This window comes from Cololabis saira, chromosome 3 (assembly GCF_033807715.1).
Source record: "Cololabis saira isolate AMF1-May2022 chromosome 3, fColSai1.1, whole genome shotgun sequence".
In the NCBI taxonomy this organism is placed as follows: Eukaryota; Metazoa; Chordata; class Actinopteri; order Beloniformes; family Belonidae; genus Cololabis; species Cololabis saira.
This window is the reverse complement of record NC_084589.1, coordinates 49,316,148-49,340,360: the sequence shown is the minus strand read 5'-3', so window position 1 is coordinate 49,340,360 and position 24,213 is coordinate 49,316,148. Positions and strand designations below refer to the sequence as shown.

The following is a 24,213-nucleotide window of genomic DNA, read 5'->3' as shown; positions in this document are numbered from 1 at the left end:
TATACCTGATCATTTCTACAGATGTGGGACTTCATGATTTGCTAAAAGTGTTATGGTGCTTAATTTCGCAGTAATAGGACTTGATTTGAAGATGTTCATGATTTGCTACTAAAATGTTCCAGAAGTGATCATTTGAAAATTGGAACAAGCTAAAGTACGAGCATAGTACGAGGAAGACAAGGCCTTAAAACCCCTATTCAGAAAACCTACGAGTGACATCATGGAGGGGTTTTCTGTTTCTTCTTCTACAGTCCATATAAGAACCATATGAGCATGATATTCTTGTTTATTTCTCCTTCTACTGACAAGTGTACATACAAATCATTGTAGTACAGTGTGAAATCGACCAGGCCGACCCCTGGAACCCTGAACATGAAAAAGCAGTTCTAGATAATGGATGGATCTTTTATCCATACAATAAACTTGCATACAAACAAACTCTTTACCATTTCAGAGACCTGACAGTCCAGTGACGTCCTGGTTGTAACAGGAAGTGGGTGAGAATAAAGACCAGGGTGAACCATGGCTGCACAGCAACCTTGTGCTCAGATCTGTCAGCAGGTTGTAACTTCATCTTGTCTGATTGCAGCTCAGTGATTCCTCTCTGACATCACAGTTGGTCACATGTGCAGCAAACTACCTGCAGCTGACAAGAAGTGAATGATCTCAGCTGAACTGAGCTGCAGAGAAACAACATGCTGCTGTTCACTGTGAAGCTCTGACTGGAAACAGACAGAAGAACAACATGTGGATCCTGGAATAACAGCAGCTTCCACCTTTAAAGGACTGGAAGAGGAAGAAGTTTCCAAGTAATCATTCAGTTTCACCAACATGTGATTCAGGTGTTCTGATGGAAACAGAGACAGACATGTACAGACTCAACTATCTGTCCAACAGAGACAGTTTCTCTGACAGGAGGAGACTCTTGAGACTGAACTCAACACAGAAACACTGAAGAATCAGGCCAGAACCTGAACCCAGGATAGAGAGGTTCAGTGAATGTGGTGTTGAAGGTGTGGAGGTGGATCAGTCCGTCAGAGGAGATGCTGTAGAAGGACAGAGTTCCAGCAGGAACGTCCACATACACTGCTACTCTGTCAGAGACTGAGGAAGAGGAGGAGGAAGATGTTACTCTGTTATTGTGACGGACATAGTACTGACCATCATAAGAACAGTCCAGACTCCAGGACTGATCGTTCCTTCCAAACCTACAGTCTATAGAGTTTCCTTTCCTGCTGATTCTTCTGTAACTCACTGATACAGAAACTTTTCCTCTCGTCTGGACCTCCCAGTAACAGCGACCTGTCAGAACTTCTCTACACAGCAGCTGATCCCAGATATCAAACCTGTCTGGATGATCAGGATATGACTGATACTCCTTCACATACATCATCTTCTTGTTGTTGTCAGACAGTTGGATGTTGTTGTTGACTGTGTTTGTGTCGATGGTGAGTTGACAGGAATCTGATGGAGAGAACAAACAACCCAGCTACAGCTATTATTGATCTGTCATTGATCATTGATGGACTCATGAATGTGTGATGTGTCAGTGTGAAGATGGTTGAATGTGTAAATGAAATAAAAACACACTTACACTTCCTCAGACCTGGTGTCATCCATTGTTGTCCAGCAGGCTCCACCCTGAAAGGAGGAGGGGGGTCAGACCAGCACAGTCTCTTTCAGCAAACATGGACATTACATGGCTCTCACACACTGATGAAGGAACAGTCCAACACTTGGACAGATGCACTTGAATGCAGCATCTCTGAAGTCCTGTCCTATGGTCGTCACGTTCCAGCACAGTTTGAACACATTTTTTTCATCTGATTTCATCTTTGGTGAATCAGGAGCAGGAGGACACCGTGTCATGGATGAGAGAACGTGCAGCTGTTATTGTGCTGTGGTAGGCCTAAAAACCACACTGCTGTGGTTCTGGGATGTTTACTGGGTCAAGAATGGCTCAGAGTTGTGAAATGCATCTATCAGCTCTGCTGCAGCACCAGATGAGCTGCAGCAGCTCCATCTGCTCAAAGATCTCTGTTCAAAGTGTCATGGAAAAAATTCAGACATTATATGATTTGTAACAAAAGGCCAACAGCTGCAAGGAACAGGATGAGAAGAGGGGGATATAAAACATGTAAATGCAGATGAAATGGTCACATCTCTTTTGTAATGTGTACCTTCCTCTAAGAGGACTAGCATCCACATGCCTGGTGCAGGTATCTGTATTTAACTCTGTGTAATCAATAAAAATTGCCACAACAAAATCCAGAAAGCCACAAAGATGATGTTCACAACATCACAATGAAGAGTCCAGCACATTGATGTCCTTCTGTCTTCATACCTGAGAGTGTCCAGTCTCCAGCGGGGATCCTCCAGTCCAGCAGACAAAAGCTTCACTGCTGACTCTCCTGGATGGTTGTAGCTCAGGTCCAGCTCTCTCAGGTGGGAGGGGTTGGAGCTCAGAGCTGAGACCAGAGAAGCACAGCCTTCCTCTGAGATCAGACAGCCTGACAGCCTGCAGACACACAACACAACACACATGCAGAGACTCTGAGAGAACTGCTCTGAGACTAAAGCTGACTCTGTGTTCACCTGATGATGGCGGTGAAGGAAAAGTCAGGGGATCAGCAGAAACCCATCAACAATCCTTCAATATCAACCACAGTTCTAACGGTCAACAGTTGAACACTTGGTGGATTCTGACCTGAGAGACTCCAGGCGACAGTGTGGACTCTCCAGTCCAGGACACAGCTTCTTCAGTCCTGAATCCTGCAGGTGGTTGTTACTCAGGTCCAGTTCTGTCAGACTGGAGGACTGAGAGCTGAGAACTGAGGACAGATATGCACAGATGTCCTCTGAGAGGTTACAGTCACTTAACCTGCAGAGGAGATTAAAGAGAAATGATGAGGTTATTTAGTGTATAACATTTCATGTACAAGACAACTCAAAGGGATTAAAATAAAAAGATTTTAAAAAATGAATACAAATTTAAGAATTTTAAAGCAGTAATTAAAGACAGACGACATAAGTAAATAAAAAGGTTTTCAACTTGACTTAAGGCTATAGAGTTTCAGCATCCCTGATGCATTCTGGGAGTTTGTTCCACAGGTGAGGAGCAAAAGCTGAACGCTGACTCATCATGTTTGGTTTTAACTCTGAGTATAGAAAGTAGGCGTGTCCCTGACGACCTGAGGGTTCTGATTGGTTCATCATGGACCAGGAGATCAGAGATGTATTTTGATCTGAAATCATTCAGAGATTCATAAACCAGCAGCAAGATTTTAACATCTATTATGGGACAGAAAGGAAACCAGTATAAAGATCTTAGAACTGGAGTTGTATGGTCCAGAACTACTCCCGGATTTCTGGGTTGTTTTTTTTTTTTTAGCTTCACTACTTGAAGCTGAATGCCGATGTTTAATCTTATTTACTTGTTTCCAAACACGATTATTTCTGTTTTAATCTTCAATTAACTGAATTAAATCGTGGCACATCCACTTTTTAATGCAATCAATGCATTTGATAAAATGTTTAATTGGTTTACAGTCTCTAAGTGAGATGCTTATATAGATTGGGGTGTTTAATTGGTTTGGGGTGTTTAGATTGGGGTGTCATCTGCATAGTCATGGTCTCACACTTTGTTCTTTTTCATAATTTGAGCAAGTGATAGCATGTAAATATTAAACAAAAGAGACCCAGAATTGAACCTTAAGTACTCCAAACATTATTTGTGTTATCAAGTGAAGAGAAAATCTGAAGTGCTCAGGGAATTGTTCAGAAAAAATCTTGAAGGTGCTCTTTGGTGTTGGGGAAAAAAACAATATCTAGTCAAAAAAGGGAGTCCAAGGCACTCTTCTTGTGGAAACTTACTTATTAGCCATGTTCCAATAAAGGCTTTTTAATATTTTTCCACAAGAAGAGTGCCTTGGACTCCCTTTTTTGACTAATTATTTGTGTTAGCTCTGATTTGTAGTTACTTAAAGTCACAAAATAGTATTTGTCTTTTACATAGGACTGAAACCAGGTCAGTGCTGTGCTAGAAAGTCCCACCCAGTTCTTCAACCTGTCTATCAAGATGTTCTTGTTGATTGTGTTGAATGCAGCCATGAGATCCAGGGAGACTAAGACTGAAATGGTGCCACTATTGGAGTGGATATCATTAAGGACCTTTACTAGAGCTGTCTCAGTGCTGTGATGTGGACGGAAACCTGACTGGAACACATCAAAACAGTCATTTAGTTTCAGGACGTTGTACGTTTAAAAAAAAAAATGGGTTAAATTCAGAATATCAACATTCATACAAGAAAGGCCACTAGAGCTACAACACTTGCTCAAATGACGGATGATTGGTTGCTTGAAATGGATGACAAAAAATTGTTGGTATTGTATTGTTGGATATGAGGGCAGCATTTGATGTTCTTCACCATAATGTGTTATTGAATAACTTATGCTGCTATGGTTTTGAGTCAACTGCTACTGCATGTGGTAAGAGTTATTTGTCTGATAGGAAAAGCACTGTTTACTTTAATGGTAGCGATTCCAAGCTGAGAGCCGTGAGCTGTGGGGTTCCCCAAGGGAGTTCTTTGGGTCCGCTTTTATTTTCAATATTCATCAATGATTTACTATTTATTCTAAATCATCCCACCATTGCAATGTATGCTGAAGATTCAACAGTTTATACATCAGCAAAGGTGCCTACTGATTTAACTGAGATTTAAAGAGTGGAATTAAAATTAACATGAAAATGGATGATAAGAAACAAATGAGTTCTGAATAAGGTGAAGAGAAAGTGTATTGTTTTAGGTTCAAAATATTTATTAAGAAATGACCCTGTGTTATGCTTAACTATGGGTGATGTTTAATAGAGCAAGTAACAGAAGTGAAGGTATTATGGGATGTTGTAGAGAATCAAATGTCCTGGAATAGACCAGTTGACCAAATAGTGTAGAGAATAGGTAAAGGTATAGCTGTGATTAAACACTGCAGGAAGTTTTTGCCTAATGATTTGATTAAACAGGTGATACTTGCATCGGTCTTGCAAATGTAGATTATTGCTCCGTGATTTGGTCCAGTACAACCAAACGTAACCCGGCCAGGCTGCAGGTAAATCAGAACAAAGCAGCTGACTGAGTCATTCAGCTTCTTAATCAGACCAGTGGAAGTATAATAAATCCCCATCCATCCTGGTTAAGTGGAGAATGTAGGAGGCAATATTCACTGATGAGTCTAATCAATAAAGTAGTTATGACTAAAAAATCAGAATCATTTAGCAGAAGATTATCATATTTTTCACACAACAATAATTGGTCGAGTCGGACATCAGCAGGTCATTTTTTAACTTGAGCGATTGATTTGATTTTTATTAATATTGTGTTTGAGAGTGTGATGAGAAATGTAAATCCTGACTTTAAAAAGAGGGAACATAGAGTCATAATGCCATTGTGCTGATTATAATGGGGTTTTTTTGTACTTTAAGCAGTTGTCCTAGCTTCTGTTTTCTTTGAGTTGTGAAGATGTATGTTTATGTATTTTAATTAATGTCATGGTTTGGTTATTTAGTTCCTGTTTTATTTTGAAACCCGTGTCTTTGGGTTTCAGTTCTGTCTTGACTTCCCTTGTTCCCATCTGCCCTGATTGTCTGCACCTGTGTCTTGTCAACCCTTCTGTATATCTGGTCTTGTCTTTCCTTTGCTGCCTGCTAGTCCGTACTGTTTCATCCCTCCATGTTTCTGGTCAGGTTTGTCACGTTCATATTTTGGTTTTTGGATCCAGCTCAGCAGCACTTTTTGTTAAATAAATCACTATATTTGGAACTCCTGTCTCCTGGTCTCCTGCATCTGGGTCCTATCCACCCCACTTCATGATAATGTTGTAATTCAGCTGAGGATTCTGATTAGCTATGGATTTGATTTTTCTTAATATCTTGTTTGAGAGTGTGATGAGAAAATGTATATCCTGACTTTAAAAAGAGGAAATGTAGTCATAATGCCATTGTGCTGATTATAATGTTTTTATTTTTACTTTGAGCAGGTGTCCTAGTGTCTGTTGTCTCTGAGTTGTGAGCATTTATGTTTATGTATTTTAATTTATGATAATGTTGTAACTCAGCTGATGTTTCTGATGAGACCCCAGAGAAACTGCTGTGAAAGGTCAGCAGCTAACGGGGATCTAATGAAACAACCAAACAAACAGTTGTAACGGTCAACAGTTGAACACTTGGTGGATTCTGACCTGAGAGACTCCAGGTGACAGTGTGGACTCTCCAGTCCAGGACACAGCTTCTTCAGACCTGAATCATGCAGGTGGTTGTTACTCAGGTCCAGTTCTGTCAGACTGGAGGACTGAGAGCTGAGAACTGAGGACAGATCTGCACAGATGTTCCCTGAGAGTTTACAACCACTCAACCTGCAGAGGAGATTACAGAGAGATCATGAGGTTATTTAGGAAAGTCTGTGTATAACATTTCATGTACAAACAAATCAAAGTGCTTAAAATAAAAAGATTTAAAAAAAATGAATAAAATATTTAAGAATTTAAAAGCAGTAATTAAATACAGACAGACATAAGTAAATAAAAAGGTTTTCAACTTGACTTAAGGCTATAGAGTTTCAGCATCCCTGATGCATTCTGGGAGTTTGTTCCACAGGTGAGGAGCAAAAACTGAACGCTGACTCATCATGTTTGGTTTTAACTCTGAGTATAGAAAGTAGGCGTGTCCCTGACGACCTGAGGGTTCTGGTTGGTTCATCATTTACTCAGGAGAATAAAATGGACTGTTAAGAATTAAGCTATTAATCTGTTCATTGTGTTGACACTGTTTCCTTTTCCTCTATTTCTTTTGTGTTTGTGTGTGTAGTTCTGCTGAAGGGGGTGGGGGGTGTTAAAATGTGAACAGCACATGATTATTTGTTCTACATGTATCTCACACTGTCCAGAAAGTTGTTGTGTTGTTGAAAAAGGGGAAAAAAATATTCTTTTTAAATTGAGCTATTGATTTGATTTCTCTTAATATTTTGTTTGAGAGTGTGATGAGAAAATCTAAATCCTGACTTTAAAAAGAAGGAATGTAGGTCATAATGCCATTATGCTGATTATAATGTTGTTGTTTTTTTACTTTGAGCAGGTGTCCTAGTGTCTGTTGTCTCTGAGTTGTGAGCATGTATGTTTACGTATTTTAATTCATTATAATGTTGTAATTCGGCTGATGATTCTGATGAGAGCCCAGAGAAACTGCTCTGAAACGTCAGCAGTTAACGGGGATCGAATAAAACAACCAAACAAACAGTTCTAACGGTCAACAGTTGAACACTTGATGGATTCTGACCTGAGAGACTCCAGGTGACAGTGTGGACTCTCCAGTCCAGGACACAGCTCCTTCAGTCCTGAATCCTCCAGGTGGTTGTTACTCAGGTCCAGTTCTGTCAGACTGGAGGACTGAGAGCTGAGAACTGAGGACAGAAGTGGACAGATGTCCTCTGAGAGATTACAGTCACTCAACCTGCAGAGGAGATTAAAGAGAAATGATAGGGTTACTTAGGAAAGTTTGTGTATAAGATTTCATGTACAAGACAACTCAAAGGGCTTAAAATAAAAAGATTTAAAAAAATGAATTAATGATTTATGAATTTAAAAGCAGTAATTAAAGACAGACAGACATAAGTCAATAAAAAAGGTTTTCAACTTGACTTAAAGAGCAAATTGCAGGTTAGGGTTTTTTCAAAAATTATACCTGACCTTATGTGAAAATGACTATGTGAGAAGTTAATGTAGGATTTAATATGTTTTACAAGACATAAGGGCACGTATTCAGAGGAAAAAGTGGCTGACTTTAGTAAAGCTCCTAAAACCGTTTTTTTTTTTTCGAACACCGTGTCATATGACGTAGCAGGAGGGAGACGGTCTCCACAGCTCTGCCCCATCTTACTGCGCAGTCGTAGGTAGTAGTGAGGCTGAGCGGTCGTGTCTAGTGAGTTGGTCTGTTTTCGATAGTTATACAGTTATACACAAGAGGGAAGGTGGCTCAGTTGGTAGAGCGTTTGCCCATGAACCTGAAGGTCAGTGGTTCGAACCCTAGTTCCGCCTGTGTCCACCAAAGTGTCCTTGGGCAAGACACTGAATCCCCCGGTTGCTCCCGGTTGTCAGGCCAGCGCCGTTGTATATGGCAGCTCCTGGTGTGTGAATGTGTGCGTGCGTGTGTGGGTGAATGTTTGCAGTGTAAAGCGCTTTGGGGCTGTAGGAGTACAGCTAGAAAGCGCTATATAAGTGTAAGCCATTTACATTGCATTTATTTATCATCATCGTCATGGTAAATTATTGTGTTTGTGCTGGTTGCACAAACTCCAACCTGTCAGGACATCGGGTCCTCCCGATGAAAATTGCCCCATGGGATAAATAAAGTTTTTCTGAATCTGAATCTCCTCGCACCACAACTCAATCTCTTTCCTCCGACTATTATTTCTCCTGACCCTGGTCTGTTGTACGCCTAATAACACCGTGTCCTCACTGCATGCGACGCGAGCGAGCTTCAGCGTCAAAAACAATTCCATTGCTTTATTTTTTATTGCACTGTCCATACTGGTTGCGAGCGGCGCAGCGCGTACCCTACGCCGTAGGGTCTGCCTTGGTGTAACGCGGAACCATAAATCTGTCACGGCTCAGACAGGACAGAGAACCCACATGCACAACACCAGGCAGAATCAGAGTCCAAGAGGCTTTATTCGGGTCCAAGGCAGGCAGGGGTCAAAACCGGGCAGACAGGCAGATCAGGCAAACAAAACCAAAAACGGACAGGCAAAAATCCATACCCCAAGAATCAGGCAGGCTCAAAGACAGGCAGGCAGAAACAAAACAGGATATGCAGGCTGGAAAGCGAGGCAAAAACACACGACAATCTGGCAAACTAGAAGGTGGAAATGGGCCGGTATATGAGGGGAACTGCTGATGAGGGAAACCAGGTGTGGAGCTGGGTGGGGAAGCACAGGTGAAGGGAATTAGTGGATCTCTGGCTAATTAGGGTGGCAGGATCTGGAAAAACAGGGGAGTGAGTAAAACTAAAAAACTACACTGGGAAACCATGACAGAACCCCCCCCTCAAGAGACAGATTCCAGATGTCCCAAAACCCCCCACCCAGGGCGGGAGGAGGGGGTCCGGAGGAGGGCCCCGGCCAACAAACGGCCAAAGCTCCGGGGCCCGTCCTCGGTGCCGGGCAGACCGGTGAGGCAGTTCGGGGGGTCGCCCTTGGGGCGTAACAGGCGGATCCGGGGGTCGGTCTCGGGGCTTGGCAGGCTGGTCAGGGGGTCGGTCTGGGGGCTTGGCAGGCTGGTCAGGGGGTCGGTCTGGGGGCTTGGCAGGCTGGTCAGGGGGTCGGTCTGGGGGCTTGGCAGGCTGGTCAGGGGGTCGGTCTCGGGGCTTTGCAGGCTGGTCAGGGGGTCGGTCTCGGGGCTTGGCAGGCTGGTCAGGGGGTCGGTCTCGGGGCTTGGCAGGCTGGTCAGGGGGTCGGTCTGGGACTGCGGCAGACTGGTCAGGGGGTCGGTCTGGGACTGCGGCAGACTGGTCAGGGGGTCGGTCTGGGACTGCGGCAGACTGGTCAGGGGGTCGGTCTGGGACTGCGGCAGATCCATCCAGGATCGCCTCAGGAAGGGGAACAGAGACCACCTCCAGAACAGAGACCGGCAGGGCCGCCTCAGGAACGGAGACTGGCTGCGGGACCGCCTCAGGAACAAGAGTCGGGGCTGACAGGAGGCGGGGAGCCGGAGTCGGGGCTGACAGGAGGCGGGGAGCCGGAACCGGGGCTGACAGGAGGCGGGGGGCCGGAACCGGGGCAGACAGGAGGCGGGGGGCTGGAACCGGGGCAGACAGGAGGCGGGGGGCCGGAACCGGGGCAGACAGGATGCGGGGGGCCGGAACCGGGGCAGACAGGATGCGGGGGGCCGGAACCGGGGCAGACAGGATGCGGGGGGCCGGAACAGGGGCAGACAGGATGCGGGGGGCCGGAACAGGAGCAGACAGGATGCGGGGGGCCGGAACAGGAGCAGACAGGATGCGGGGGGCCGGGACAGGAGCAGACAGGATGCGGGGAGCCGGAACAGGAGCTGGAGCAGGAGCTGGAGCAGGAGCCGGAGCAGGAGCTGGAGCAGACAGGATGCGGGGGGCCGGAACAGGAGCAGACAGGATGCGGGGGGCCGGAACAGGAGCAGACAGGATGCGGGGGGCCGGAACAGGAGCAGACAGGATGCGGGGGGCCGGAACAGGAGCAGACAGGATGCGGGGGGCCGGAACAGGAGCCGGAGCAGGAGCTGGAGCTGGAACAGGAGCCGGAGCAGGAGCAGGAGCCGGAGCAAGCTGGGGCTGGGGCTGACGCCTTCGTCGTTGCCTCCCCTGAGCCTGCAGGCTCCTGGGCCCACCCAGAGCCAGGCGTGTTCCCCAGAAAGGGGGAAGGGACTGGGGTGGGTCTGGGACCACCTCGGGAACAGCAACAGGCCGGAACTGGGGGCATGTCCCTGTCCCCTTCACCGTACGGTGGTAGAACGCCACTTGGTCCCCATAAAAAAAATCCCACAAATCCTCTTCCTTACGTGGTAGGTCCATGTTGGCTGGGTTCAGTCTTGGCCAGATTGTACTGTCACGGCTCAGACAGGACAGAGAACCCACATGCACAACACCAGGCAGAATCAGAGTCCAAGAGGCTTTATTCGGGTCCAAGGCAGGCAGGGGTCAAAACCGGGCAGACAGGCAGATCAGGCAAACAAAACCAAAAACGGACAGGCAAAAATCCATACCCCAAGAATCAGGCAGGCTCAAAGACAGGCAGGCAGAAACAAAACAGGATATGCAGGCTGGAAAGCGAGGCAAAAACACACGACAATCTGGCAAACTAGAAGGTGGAAATGGGCCGGTATATGAGGGGAACTGCTGATGAGGGAAACCATGTGTTGAGCTGGGTGGGGAAGCACAGGTGAAGGGAATGAGTGGATCTCTGGCTGATTAGGGTGGCAGGATCTGGAAAAACAGGGGAGTGAGTAAAACTAAAAAACTACACTGGGAAACCATGACAGAACCCCCCCCTCAAGGGACAGATTCCAGATGTCCCAAAACCCCCCACCCAGGGCGGGAGGAGGGGGTCCGGAGGAGGGCCCCGGCCAACAAACGGCCAAAGCTCCGGGGCCTGTCCTCGGTGCCGGGCAGACCGGCAAAATCAGCCTTTTAAAAAGCGAGTTTCAGCTGTCAATCAAAAAGAACGTGGGGGCCCATAACGGTTTCAGTGTGGACAGAGCGCGTCCGATGCCACGCAGTGCGACGCGATAGTCGGACGCTCACGTCCAGTTAGGACAAGGCGGGTTCGTAATTATAAGGCTGTGGCCCGTCATATTGGTGTGAATACACATTCACAACCTCTTCAGTGTCACAACTAACATTAAGATCCATTATTTTTTCCTATTGTTGAAATTCACCGCGCTCCCTCCCGCTACGTCACTTCCGGTTCAGCTTTTTCAGATGCGGAAGTAAAATACTCTCACAAAAACAACTCCAGAGGTCACTGTAGTATATATTTATACGTATTTCAATGAAAATTCAGTTCCTACATTATTTTCCTACACATTGATTCACAGGGGTCTCCAACCTGCAATATGCTCTTTAAGTCTATAGAGAGTTTCAGCATCCTTGATGCATTCTAGGAGTTTGTTCTTCAGGTGAGGAGCAAAAGCTGAACGCTGACTCATCATGTTTGGTTTTATCTCTGGGTACAAATAGTAGGCGTGTCCCTGACGACGTGAGGGTTCTGGTTGGTTCATCATGGACCAGGAGATCAGAGATGTATTTTGATCCAAAATCATTCAGAGATTCATAAACCAGCAGCAGGATTTAACATCTATTCTGGGACAGACAGGAAACCAGTGTAAAGATCTAAGAACTGGAGTTGTATGGTCCACTCTCCTCCACATGTTCTTTAGGTCCATAATGACCATAATGTGTTATTGAATAAGTTAATGTAACCCTGGTGAAAAGTGTGGAGTGAATCTTGTTACCTGTGGACACGCCCACTACCCTTTGCCTGGGCACTCCCACTGGAAACGGCCTTTGAACCCTGGGCCAATGGATGCAGGCTCCACACTGCACCATCCTCCACTCTCAATAAATGAGCAGCACCTGCTCAGCCCAGACACACTCATTTGCTCAGGCACACTGTTGCTGCCACCATCACTAAACATTTCCTCTCAAGCCTTGAAGGAAATCTGCAAACCACCTGGATTAGTTCCCACAGCTGAGGTGCTGAATCATTGATGGTTATTGCTGTGGTGTTTGGTGCTTCACTCTGCATTGGTCAGGCTTTATTGGAAGCTTTGAATTTCTTTGAACTGATCTAACTGGATGGCGAGCCAACCCTGAACCTTGAATACCTGCAGGAAGGATTTGAACCCTTGTTCCAGAACTCAATAAGCAGGTCCAAGGCAGGCTCAAGCCTGACTTGGACTTTCCTGACTTGGCTTGACTGACTTTGACTGTGGTTGAGAACTGAAGTAAAAGTGCACTACTCATTTGACAACTCTAAATACTAGTATTTGAAATGACTAATCTAGTAATTGTTTGAAATGCCTTTTTTTCTCAATGTTATATGTTGTGTCCTTTTTGTAATGTTTGTATAATCATTTTAACAATATACTGCAGTTAAATTCAAACCTTGGTCTCAGTGTTTCATTGTCCTTCAATCAGCTCCTTGAGTCGAGATTTGCACAAGCCCCAACTTGATGGTAGCCTGATTACATGTGCTACATTAAGCTGCTATGGTTTTGAATCAACTGCTATTGCATGTGGTAAGAGTTATTTGTTTGATAGGAAAAGCACTGTTTACTTTAATGGTAGCGATTCTAAGCTGAGAGCCGTGAGCTGTGGGGTTCCCCAAGGGAGTTCTTTGGGTCCGCTTTTATTTTCAATATTCATCAAGGATTTACTGTTTATTCTAAATCATGCCACCATTGCAATGTATGCTGACGATTCGACAGTTTATACATCGGTAAATGGGCCTGCTGAATTAACTGAGATTTAAAGGGTGGAATTAAAATTAACGTAAAAATGGATGATTTCTGAATAAGGTGAAGAGAAAGTGTATTGTTTTAGGTTTAAAACATTTATTTAGAAAAAACCCTGTGCTATGCTTAACTATGGATGATGTAGTGATAGAGCAAGTGACAGAAGTGAAGGTATTAAGGATGTTGTAGAGAGACAAATGTCCTGGAACAGGCAAGTTGACCAAATAGTGCAGAGGTATAGCTGTGATTACACACTGCAGGAAGTTTTTGCTCTTCACATATTCACTTAAAACAGAAGGCAATGAATCACAGAGTGATGGTGGTGTGGAGTGAATTACCAGACCTCTGGACATTAGATAATATGATAAGCTTTAAGAAGAAGCTAAAGTTATTTTTGTTTACTCAGGAGAATATAATGGATTGTTAAGAATTGAGCTATTAATCTGTTTATTGTGTTGACACTGTTTCCTTTTCCTCTATTTCTTTTGTGTTCGTATGTGTAGTTTTGCTAAAGGGGGGTGGCGGGTGTTAAAATGTGAACAGCACATGATTGTTTATTTGTTGTGTTGTTGAAAAATTGAAAATATTGTTAGATTTTTTTTTTAACTTAGCTATGGATTTGATTTTTCTTAATATTTTGTTTGAGTGTGATGAGAAAATGTAAATCCTGACTTTAAAAAGAGGAAATGTACCGGTAGTCATAATGCCATTGTGCTGATTTTAATGTTGTTTTTTACTTTTAGCAGGTGTCCTAGTGTCTGTTGTCTCTGAGTTGTGAGCATTTTGTTTATGTATTTTAATTAATGATAATGTTGTAATTCAGCTGATGATTCTGATGAGACCCCAGAGAAACTGCTCTGAAACGTCCGCAAGCTAACGGGGATCTAATGAAACAACCAAACTGCCACAGTTTGGTTATTGAGTTCCTGTTTTATTTTGAAACCCATGTCTTTGTGTTTAAGTTCGAGTTTGACCTTTCTGTTTCCCATCTGCCTTGATCATCTGCACCTGTGTCTCGTTATCCCTTCTGTATATCTGGTTTTGTCTTTCCCTTGCTCCATGCTGGTCTGTACTGTTTTCACCCTTTGTTTCAGGTTTGTTTTTTTCTCTGCTCTCGTGTTTGCTTGTTTAAACCTGCTAAGCAGTGCTTTTGGTTTTTGGTTAATTTAATAAATAACAATTTTTGGAACTTCTGTCTCCCGCTCACATGCGTTGTTTGAGGCCTATCTACAACGCAACATTACACAAGCAAAAAGTTCTAACGGTCAACAGTTGAACACTTGATGTATTCTGACCTGAGAGACTCCAGGTGACAGTGTGGACTCTCCAGTCCAGGACACAGCTTCTTCAGTCCTGAATCCTCCAGGTGGTTGTTACTCAGGTCCAGTTCTGTCAGACTGGAGGACTGAGAGCTGAGAACTGAGGACAGAAGTGGACAGATGTCCTCTGAGAGATTACAGTCACTCAACCTGCAGAGGAGATTAAAGGGAAATTATGAGGTTATTTAAAAGTTGATTATGTAATTTAACAAAGAAATTATATAATCTCAATGAATGCTGATTATTTCAACTAATAATCAATAAGTATTGATCATAGCGATCGCTGTATTTTCTCTTCTCTGCATGTTAAGTTTCCTCAGATGAATCATTGATGGGAACTGGTCCCACATGAACCTTAACTTAGTTAAACAGGGCATTTAACTGGTTTCCTCCAAGAACACAACATATGATTGTAATTAAAACGCGTTTATCCTTACACAACTTTCTTGGAGGCTTTGACCACCGGCAGCAGCCTCCGTAGAACCTCCTCTGAAACTGAGTATTTCTTCAGGTCAAACACCTCCAGATCTTCTTCTGATGACAGTAAGATGAAGACCAGAGCCGACCACTGAGCAGGAGACAGTTCATCTGTGGAGAGACGTCCTGACCTCAGGGACCGTTGGACCTCCTCCACCAGAGAACCAGCGTTCAGTTCATTCAGACAGTGGAACAGGTTGATGCTTTTCTCTGCAGACAGATCATCACTGATCTTCTTCTTGATGTATTCAACTGTGTGCTGATTGTTCTTTGAACTTCTTTGTTCTGATTCCAACAGACCTCGTAGGAGAGTCTGATTGGTCTCCAGTGAAAGACCCAGGAGGAAGCGGAGGAACAAGTCCAGGTGTCCGTTGGGACTCTGTAAGGCCTTGTCCACAACACTCTGATAGAGGTCAGTCTCTGCTCTTTTTTTAAACCGTCTGGAGGTGTTTCTTTGTTTCTCCAGCAGGTTGATTCCAGAGCTGATGAAGGTCAGATGGACATGAAGAGCAGCCAGAAACTCCTGGACACTCAGATGGATGAAGCAGAAGACCTGGTCCTGGTACAGGCTGCTCTCCTCTCTAAAGATCTGTGTGAACACTCCTGAGTACACTGAAGCCTCTCTGACATCGATACCACACTCTCTCAGGTCTGGTTCATAGAAGATCAGGTTTCCTTTCTGCAGCTGCTCAAAAGCCAGTTTTCCCAGAGACTCCACCATCTTCCTGCTCTCTGGACTCCAGTGTGGATCCGTCTCAATTCCTCCGTCATACTTGACCCTCTTCAGTTTGGCCTGGACCACCAGGAAGTGGATGTACATCTCAGTCAGGGTCTTGGGCAGCCCCCCTCCCTCTCTGGTTTCCAGAACTTTCTCCAGGACCGTAGCAGTGATCCAGCAGAAGACTGGGATGTGGCACATGATGTGGAGGCTTCGTGATGTCTTGATGTGGGAGATGATCCTGGTCTGCTCCTCTTCTCTGAACCTCTTCCTGAAGTATTCCTCCTTCTGTGGGTCAGTGAACCCTCTGACCTCTGTCACCATGCAGACACACTCAGGAGGGATCTGATTGGCTGCTGCTGGTCGTGTGGTGATCCAGAGGCGAGCAGAAGGAAGCAGGTTCCCCCTGATGAGGTTTGTCAGCAGAACATCCACTGAGGTGGACTCTGTAACATCAGTCAGGACCTCATTGTTGTGGAAGTCCAGAGGAAGTCGACACTCATCCAGACCATCAAAGATGACCACGAGCTGGAACTCTTCAAAGCTGCACATTTCTCTGGTTTCAGTGAAGAAGTGATGAACAAGTTCCACCAAGCTGAACTTTCTCCCTTTCAGCACATTCAGCTCTCTGAAGGTGAATGGAAGCAGGAACTGGATGTCCTGGTTGGCTTTGCCTTCAGCCCAGTCCAGAGTGAACTTCTGTGTTAGGACTGTTTTCCCGATGCCGGCCACTCCCTTCGTCATCACTGTTCTGATTGGTTCATCTCTTCCAGGTGGGAGTTTAAATATGTCTTCCTGTCTGATGGTTATTTCTGCTCTGTCTGGTTTCCTGGAAGCTGCTTCAATCTGTCTGACTTCATGTTCATCGTTGACCTCTCCAGTCCCTCCCTTTGTGATGTAGAGCTCTGTGTAGATCTGCTTCAGAAGGGTTGGGTTTCCTGCTTTAACAATCCCCTCAAACACACACTGGTACTTCTTCCTCAGCTTAGACTTCAGCCGCTTTTTACAAAGTGGAGCAAAAGTACCTTAATAATAGTGGAAAAAAGAAAGTGATAAGTGTTTATAAAGTTCAACATAATTCCCCTAAAGAATCAGGATGTGAACCGTCACTGATCAACTCTTGCGTTACGATGAGTTGTCCAATATTGAGTAGAATCACTTTTACCATCAAAACACCTCTGACATTCAGGACATGGAAGTGACAAGAACATCTGGGGGTCCTGAAGTTTCTAGTACCAGGATGTTAGCAGTACAGCCCTGATGGGTTGTGGGTTTGTGGGTTGTTGTGTTCTTGATATTGTTGTGGTGTCTGTGAAGTGGATTCTCCAGGTTTAGGATTTGAAAACCCCAGAAGATGATCTGATAAAATAATCTGTAGAACCATCAAGACAATCTGGAGTTCAGCAGGATTCCTGGGAGAGGAAAACCTGGACTAAAATCTTCCAGTTATCTTGTCTTGTTGGTTGGTTTAACATATTTATGCTGACCTGTACAGGAAAGGTGCTACTCTAGGGGGGGTGGTGCCATGTGGGGACAAATGTGAGATTCCTGTGTTTGTTTTTTCTAGTAATTTAGCTTATTCTCCTTAGTTGTCCTATGTTTTACATATCTCTGTAGATATTGTTTGTTTCATTATAGGAGGACCACTCGACAAGCCCTTATGGGTTTTTTTGGTTCCTCCCGCACATTTTTTCTGTTACATTTTATTAGGGCCCGAGCACTGAGAGTGCGAAGGCCCTATTGTATCGGTAGGAATTTTTATTCTTTATTCTTTATTCTTTCTTCTGACAAAAGGAGGGCCTTTTTGCCCCCCTAAATGTGCCCCAAAAGTCAATACATTTTGCACGCAAGCCAGGCCTGGCGAAAAATTGGATATTTCATGGATTGCATTAATGGGCGTGGCAAGATGGCTCAACAGCGCCCCCTAGAAAACTTTGTGCCTCAAGCCCCACAATACGGTTTTACGTACATGCACGAAAATCGGGACACACCTGTATCATGTCGCAACTTAAAGAAAAGTCTCTTGGCGCCATGGCAAAAACCGAACAGGAAGTCGGCCATTTTGAACATTTTGAATTAATCGTTGTCATTTTGGCGAAATTTATGACATTTTTTCAGCCGCTTCAGAGCCCGAACCGTAACGTGCACCTAGGTGTGTTATACATCAAAATGTGCAACTCCATCCTGCGACGATGGGCATTACTTTTCTCAGTCAAAAGCGTTACCGTGGCGACGATAGACGCCAAAAGGTTTTGACTCCTTCACCTTAATTGGTGCAAGTTAGCCCCGCCCCTTCTTCTGATTGGTCAATATTTGATAGTCCCTATTCTCTGCCATAACTTTTGAATGGTTTGACATAAAGAGTCGTGGGTGGTGTCATCTGACTCGGTATTAGTACTTGACCTTCATTGGCCTGAATTAGCCCCGCCCCTTTTTCTGATTGGTCGATTTTTGATGGATCCTATTTTCTGCCATAGCTTTTGAATGGTATGACATACAGAGTCGTGGGTGGTGTCATCAGACTCGGTTTTGACTCCTTCACCTTAATTGGTGCAAATTAGTCCCGCCCCTTCTTCTGATTGTTCGATATGTGATAGTTTTTTTTCCGATTTTTCCGATTTTTTCTTAAATATCCAGGCCTGAAGACATCTACATGCAAGTCATAGGCTACAAGGGCTTCCACTGCAGCACGCCTGAACGTGCACAAGGGTGGGAGGGCCCGTTCATCGCTGCTTGCAGCTTTAATTTATTTTCCTTTGTCTCCTTATTTTCCTATGTTTCCTTTTTTTTCTACATACTGTTTGTCTGAACTTTTAGCGGTTCACTCATCTCATCACTCACATCGCACACATTTTCTTCTGCTTATCCGTTCCCGGGTCGCGGGGCAGCAGCCTCAGCAGGGATGCCCAGACTTCCTTCACCGCAGCACTTCTTCCAGCACTTCCGGGGGGAGTCCGAGAAGTTCCCAGGCCAGCCGAGAGACATAGTTTCTCCAGCGTGTCCTGGGTCTTCCCCGGGGTCTCCTCCCAGAGGGACATGCCTGGAACACCTCCCTAGGGAGGCGTCCAGGAGGATCTGGTACAGATGCCCAAGCCACCTCAGCTGACTCCTCTCAATGTGCAGGAGCAGCGGCTCGACTCCGAGCTCCTCCCGTGTGACCGAACTCCTCACCCTATCTCCAAGGGAGCGTCCAGCCACCGTGCGGAGGAAACTCATCTCGGCCGCTTGTATCCGCGATCTTGTCCTTTCGGTCACTACCCAAAGTTCATGACCATAGATGAGGGTAGGTGCGTAGATTGACCGGTAAATCGAGAGCTTCGCCTTTCGACTCAGCTCCCTCTTCACCACGACGGTCCAGTACATCGACCGCATACCTGCGGACGCTGCACCGATCCGTCTGTCAATCTCACGCTCCATCGTTCCCTCACTCGTGGACAAGATCCCGAGATACTTGAACTCCTCCACCTGAGGCAGGACTTCTCCACCCACCCGGAGAAGGCATGCCACCCTTTCCCGATGGAGAACCATGGCCTCGGTTTTGGAGGTGCTTATTCTCATCCCTGCCGCGTCGCACTCGGCCTCAAACCGCCCCAGCACATGCTGAAAGTCCCGGTCCGATGAAGCCAACAGGACAACATCATCCGCAAAAAGCAGAGATAAAATCCTGTGGTTCCCAAACCGGATCCCCTCTGGCCCCTTGCTACGCCTAAAAATCCTGTCCATAAAAATTATGAACAGGACCGGTGACAAAGGGCAGCCTTGCCGGAGTCCAACATGCACCGGGAACAAGTCTGATCTACTGCCGGCAATGCAAACCAAACGCCTGCTCCGATCATATAGAGACCGGACAGCCCTTAATAGAGGGTACTCACCCAGCACCCCCCACAGAATGGCACGAGGGACACGGTCAAATGCCTTCTCCAGATCCGCAAAACACATGTAGACTGGTTGGGCAAATTCCCATGAACCCTTGAGCACCCTGCGGAGGGTATAGAGCTGGTCCAGTGTTCCACGACCGGGACGAAAACCGCATTGTTCCTTCTGAATCCGAGGTTCAACTATCGGCCGTAGTCTCCTCTCCAGTACCCTGGCCTAGACTTTCCCGGGGAGGCTGAGAAGTGTGATCCCCCTATAGTTGGAGCACACTCTCCGGTCCCCCTTTTTAAACAGAGGGACCACCACCCTGGTTTGCCACCCCAGCGGTACCGTCCCTTTCCTCCATGCAATGTCGCAGAGGCGTGTCAACCAAGACAGCCCTACGACATCCAGAGACTTGAGGTACTCAGGGCGAATCTCATCCACCCCCGGTGCCCTGCCACTGAGGAGCTTACGAACTACCTCAGTGACCTCGGCTTGGGTGATGGATGAGCACACTCCAGAGTCCCCACTCTCTGCTTCCTCAGTGGAAGGCATGTCAGTCGGGTTGAGGAGATCCTCGACGTATTCCTTCCACCGTCCGACAATGTCCCCAGTCGAGGTCAACAGCTTCCCACCCACACCGTAAATGTGCCAGCAGAGTACTGCTTCCCCCTTCTGAGGTGCCGAACGGTCCTCCAGAATTTCCTCGAGGCCGACCTGCCCGAGCTGCGGCTCGCTTGGCCTGCCGGTACCTATCTACTGCGTCAGGAGTCCCACAGGCCAACATAGCCCGGTAGGACTCCTTCAGTCTGACGGCATCCTTTACTTCCGGTGTCCACCACCGGGTTCTAGGATTGCCGCCACGACAGGCACCGGAGACCTTGCGTCCACAACTTCGAACCGCCGCGTTGACAATGGAGGCAGAGAACATGGTCCACTCGGACTCGATGTCCCCCGCCTCTCCGGGATCCGAGAGAAGCTCTCTCGGAGGTGAAAGTTGAAGATGTCCCTGACAAAGGGCTCAGCCAGACGTTCCCAACAAACCCTCACAATCCGTTTGGGTCTGCCCGGTCTGTCCAACCTCCTCCTCCGCCAGCGCATCCAACTCACCACCAGGTGGTGATCAGTTGACAGCTCAGCCCCTCTCTTCACCCGAGTATCCAAGACATGCGGCCAAAGGTCAGATGAAAAAGTCGATCATTGACCTCCGGCCTAGGGTGTCCTGGTGCCACGTGCATTGATGGACACCCTTATGTTTGAAAGTGGTGTTCGTTATGGACAAACTGTGACTAGCACCGAAGTCCAACAACGAAACACTGCTCGGGGTTCAGATCGTGGAGGCTGTTCCTCCCAATCACGCCTCTCCAGGTATCACTGTCATTGCCCACGTGAGCGTTGAAGTCCCCCAGTAGAACAATGGAGTCCCCAGTTGGAGCACTATCAAGTACCCCTCCCAGGGACTCCAAGAAGGCCGGGTACTCCGCACTGCTGTTCGGCCCGTAGGCACAAACAACAGTGAGAGACCTTTTCCCGACCCGAAGGCGCAGGGAAGCGACCCTCTCGTTCACCGGGGTGAACTCCAACACATGAGCTGACTGAGCTGAGGGGCTATAACCAAGCCCACACCAGCCCGCCGCCTCTCACCCTGGGCAACTCCAGAGTAGTGGAGGGTCCAGCCCCTTTCAAGGAGCTGGGTTCCAGAGCCCAATCTATGTGTGGAAGTGAGCCCGACTATCTCTAGCCGGTATCTCTCAACCTCACGCACAAGCTCCGGCTCCTTCCACCCCAGCGAGGTGACATTCCATGTTCCCACTGCGAGGGTTTTGGTCCAGGGATTGGGTCGTCTAGGCACCCCGCCACGACTGCTACCCAGCCCACATTGCACCAGCCTCTCACGGTCCTTCCTGCGGGTGGTGGGCCTACAGGAAGGTGGACCCACGTCGCCGTTTCGGGCTGAGCTCGGCCGGGTCCCACGGGCAAAGACCCGGCCACCAGGCGCTCGCCTACGAGCCCCAACCCCAGGCCTGGCTCCAGGGCGGGGCCCCGGTGACGATGATCCGGGCGACGTTACGGCCCTCAATTTATTTCTTCTCATGGTAGGCTTTGGCGTTTTTTTTTTTTTTTTATGTGCAAATAAACTAAACTAAACTAAATGTTGTGGCTGATCTGTGAATGTTGTTCATTTCCTGAGGCATTCTGGGTCATTTATCCAGCAGCTTAAATGTTCATAGAAATTATCTTACTGCTCTGCAGACGCTCAGCCAGCTCCTCCTGCTTCATTCTCCTCAGGAAGTTCACTGTGATCTTCACAAACGCATCTCTGCTGCTCCTCCTCTGCTCTTCATCCTCACCCTCCAACAGATGCTCTAGGGATTCTGGGTAATCTGGACTCAGAACCCTCTGGATCTTCTTCAGCTCGTTCTTCACAAACATGACAATGTTGTCCTCCAGCAGCTGGAACAGAGGCCACATGAAGGACACAATCAGACTGAAACCACAGAGACAAACATCTTGGCCACCATGTTGGACAGACTGACAGTCCACTGGTCTCCAGAGACCAGCATGGAGACAAACATCAACAGAACATATGGAGAAGCAGTTGTTGTTCGTGTACAGACCATAAATATGGAGTCCAGCTGTGTCTGATGCTGCTGGACAGACGGACCGCTGGGAGGCTCTGAGCTCTGCTGGTCCACTCTGTGGAGGAACCAGGAAGAATTAGCTCACATCATGTCTGTCCACACAGAGACAAACACCAGCTGAAGGTCCATGAAGTCCTGTTTGGATGAGGACAGTCCATCAAAGGACTGGTGGTGGTGAATATTTACTAGTCCTGGTGATCCACTGAGAACATGTGACCTCAGTGAGAGCTCTGCTCATTCACATATTCACAAGATCCAGTTCTGCTCCAAGAAAAGTTACGAGATCAAGAAGACGGAAACTGATGGAGACATAAAGCAGCTGAGGAACATCAGGATCAGTCCTCTGGAAGGTAAGACCTCCAGATGTGTCAACCAGAGGAAAAAGCTCATGACAGGAGATGAAGATCTATGAGGAGGAAGCTCAGATCACCATCAGGTGATGGAGGGCCACAGGGGTCCAGGACTACAGGGATCTACTCAGGAAGAAACATGTGGACATTTCCTAACATGAGGAATGATGGAAATACATTTAATGCATTTAAATACATCTCACCTCTCTGAAGAAGAATGTTGGTCCCCTTTAAAGTTAATTAATCTATCATTTGACCAGTCGCTCTTCAAGGACAAACAGCTGGGTTCATGTTCAAGAGAGTGTCTTTTCTGATGGACCCTGATAAAAGACAAAAGTTCAAAATGTACATATTTTATTTATATGAAAAAGAAGTTACAGAGGTAAAAATATTTAGGCTATTTAAAAAGTATTAAACATAAATCATAGGCAGCGTTCGGAAACACTCACCTCTTTACAGCAGAACGTTGGTCTCTTTTAAAGTTAATTAATCTATCATTTGACCAGTCGCTCTTCAAGGACACACAGCTGGGTCCGGGTCCGGGTCCGGGTCCGGGTCCGGGTCCGGGTCCAGGTCCAGGTCCAGGTCCAGGTCCAGGTCCAGGTCCAGGTTGATTCCTGTAATAATGATGTTTGGTGATGTGAGTTTTGAGCTCTGACATGCAGAAGAGTCAGGGACAGTTAGAGATGCTCATCTCACCTCTGAGCTTTGCTCCGACTCTCATGTTCCCCACACCGAGAGGTTTTAGAGGGAGGGACTCCCTCCTGTCTGTCCTCACACTGATCCATTCTGATGAATTCACGTCCACATCAGCTCACACACACACCTCCATCTGCAGAGTAAACACACATCACTGGTGCTACACACAGATCAGATCATCCTGCTCTGGTTTGTTCCTCTCTTTTGTTTTTGTTTGCTTCTACTGAGCAGTAGAGACTACTTGGCTCTATTTTTTATTTTTGTTTCCCAAAGTGGGTCCCAAAGTAATCAGTCTGTCCTCCACAAAGTCAGTCCACCAGAGGGGTATTCCAGGAAGCGGGTTTAGTGAAAATCCTGAGTTTGTTAAGCCTGAGATGAGGGAAATCCAGAGTTTTCAGTTCCAGAAAGCGAGTTAACTCAAAATCTGAGTCAGTTACTATGGCAACTGAGCCTCTGAACCTAACCTGCTCGCTAGCAGGTTTACTTCAATAAAGCCGGAGTTTCTCTCTGTCTCCTCCGTCAGTGGCGTCAATTCAGCCAATGGGGCAAGCGGCAGAGAGAGCAGAAAAGGCGTATCTAACAAACGCAACGTATTTTATTCACTATGTCAGTGCAACAATATCACTGGGACATCCGAGTTTAACTCCAAACAGTTAAAGGAGAGGGAGGAGCAGAAGACAGAAAGAGAGAGAGAGAGAGAGAGAGAGAGAGAGAGAGAGAGAGAGAGAGAGAGAGAGAGAGAGAGAGTTAAAAAAAAGTGTTTATATAAGTGTTGGGAAAGATAATACCTAGTGAAATCCATCATGTTTTTCTGATATGCATTTGTAGTTATTTTATATGTATTAAGTAATAGAATAAATCAATACAAATAGACACAGAGTAATTCCATAAATGCATAAAAAAAATAAAAGAAAACATTTTCCCCTGAAGCCGGGTGTGATCTAAATGACAATAAAATTTAATTCAATACCATTCCACCACTGCTTTCATCTGTAATATTATAAGACAGTGTGCTTTCTCAATCCTGTTCCTCATGGGCCCCTGTCCTGCATGTTTTAGATGCTACCCTGCTTCAGCGCACCGTGATACAAGTACCTGTGTCATCAACAGAGCTGTGC

General features: G+C 46.3%; 1 protein-coding gene across 1 annotated transcript; it reads right to left on the bottom strand.

The window, feature by feature from the left end:
* Window positions 1-665: 665 nt before the first annotated feature.
* Window positions 666-22,086, bottom strand: LOC133440391 (NACHT, LRR and PYD domains-containing protein 12-like). The gene is made up of 7 exons (XM_061717649.1): window positions 22,023-22,086; window positions 21,648-21,858; window positions 14,789-16,571; window positions 14,328-14,501; window positions 2,708-2,881; window positions 1,595-1,641; window positions 666-1,464 (listed from the first exon to the last, which is right to left on the bottom strand). Exons 1-7 carry the CDS (start codon window positions 22,023-22,025, stop codon window positions 938-940), a joined length of 2,919 nt encoding a protein of 972 aa, XP_061573633.1. The 5' UTR covers window positions 22,026-22,086; the 3' UTR covers window positions 666-937.
* Window positions 22,087-24,213: the final 2,127 nt, after the last annotated feature.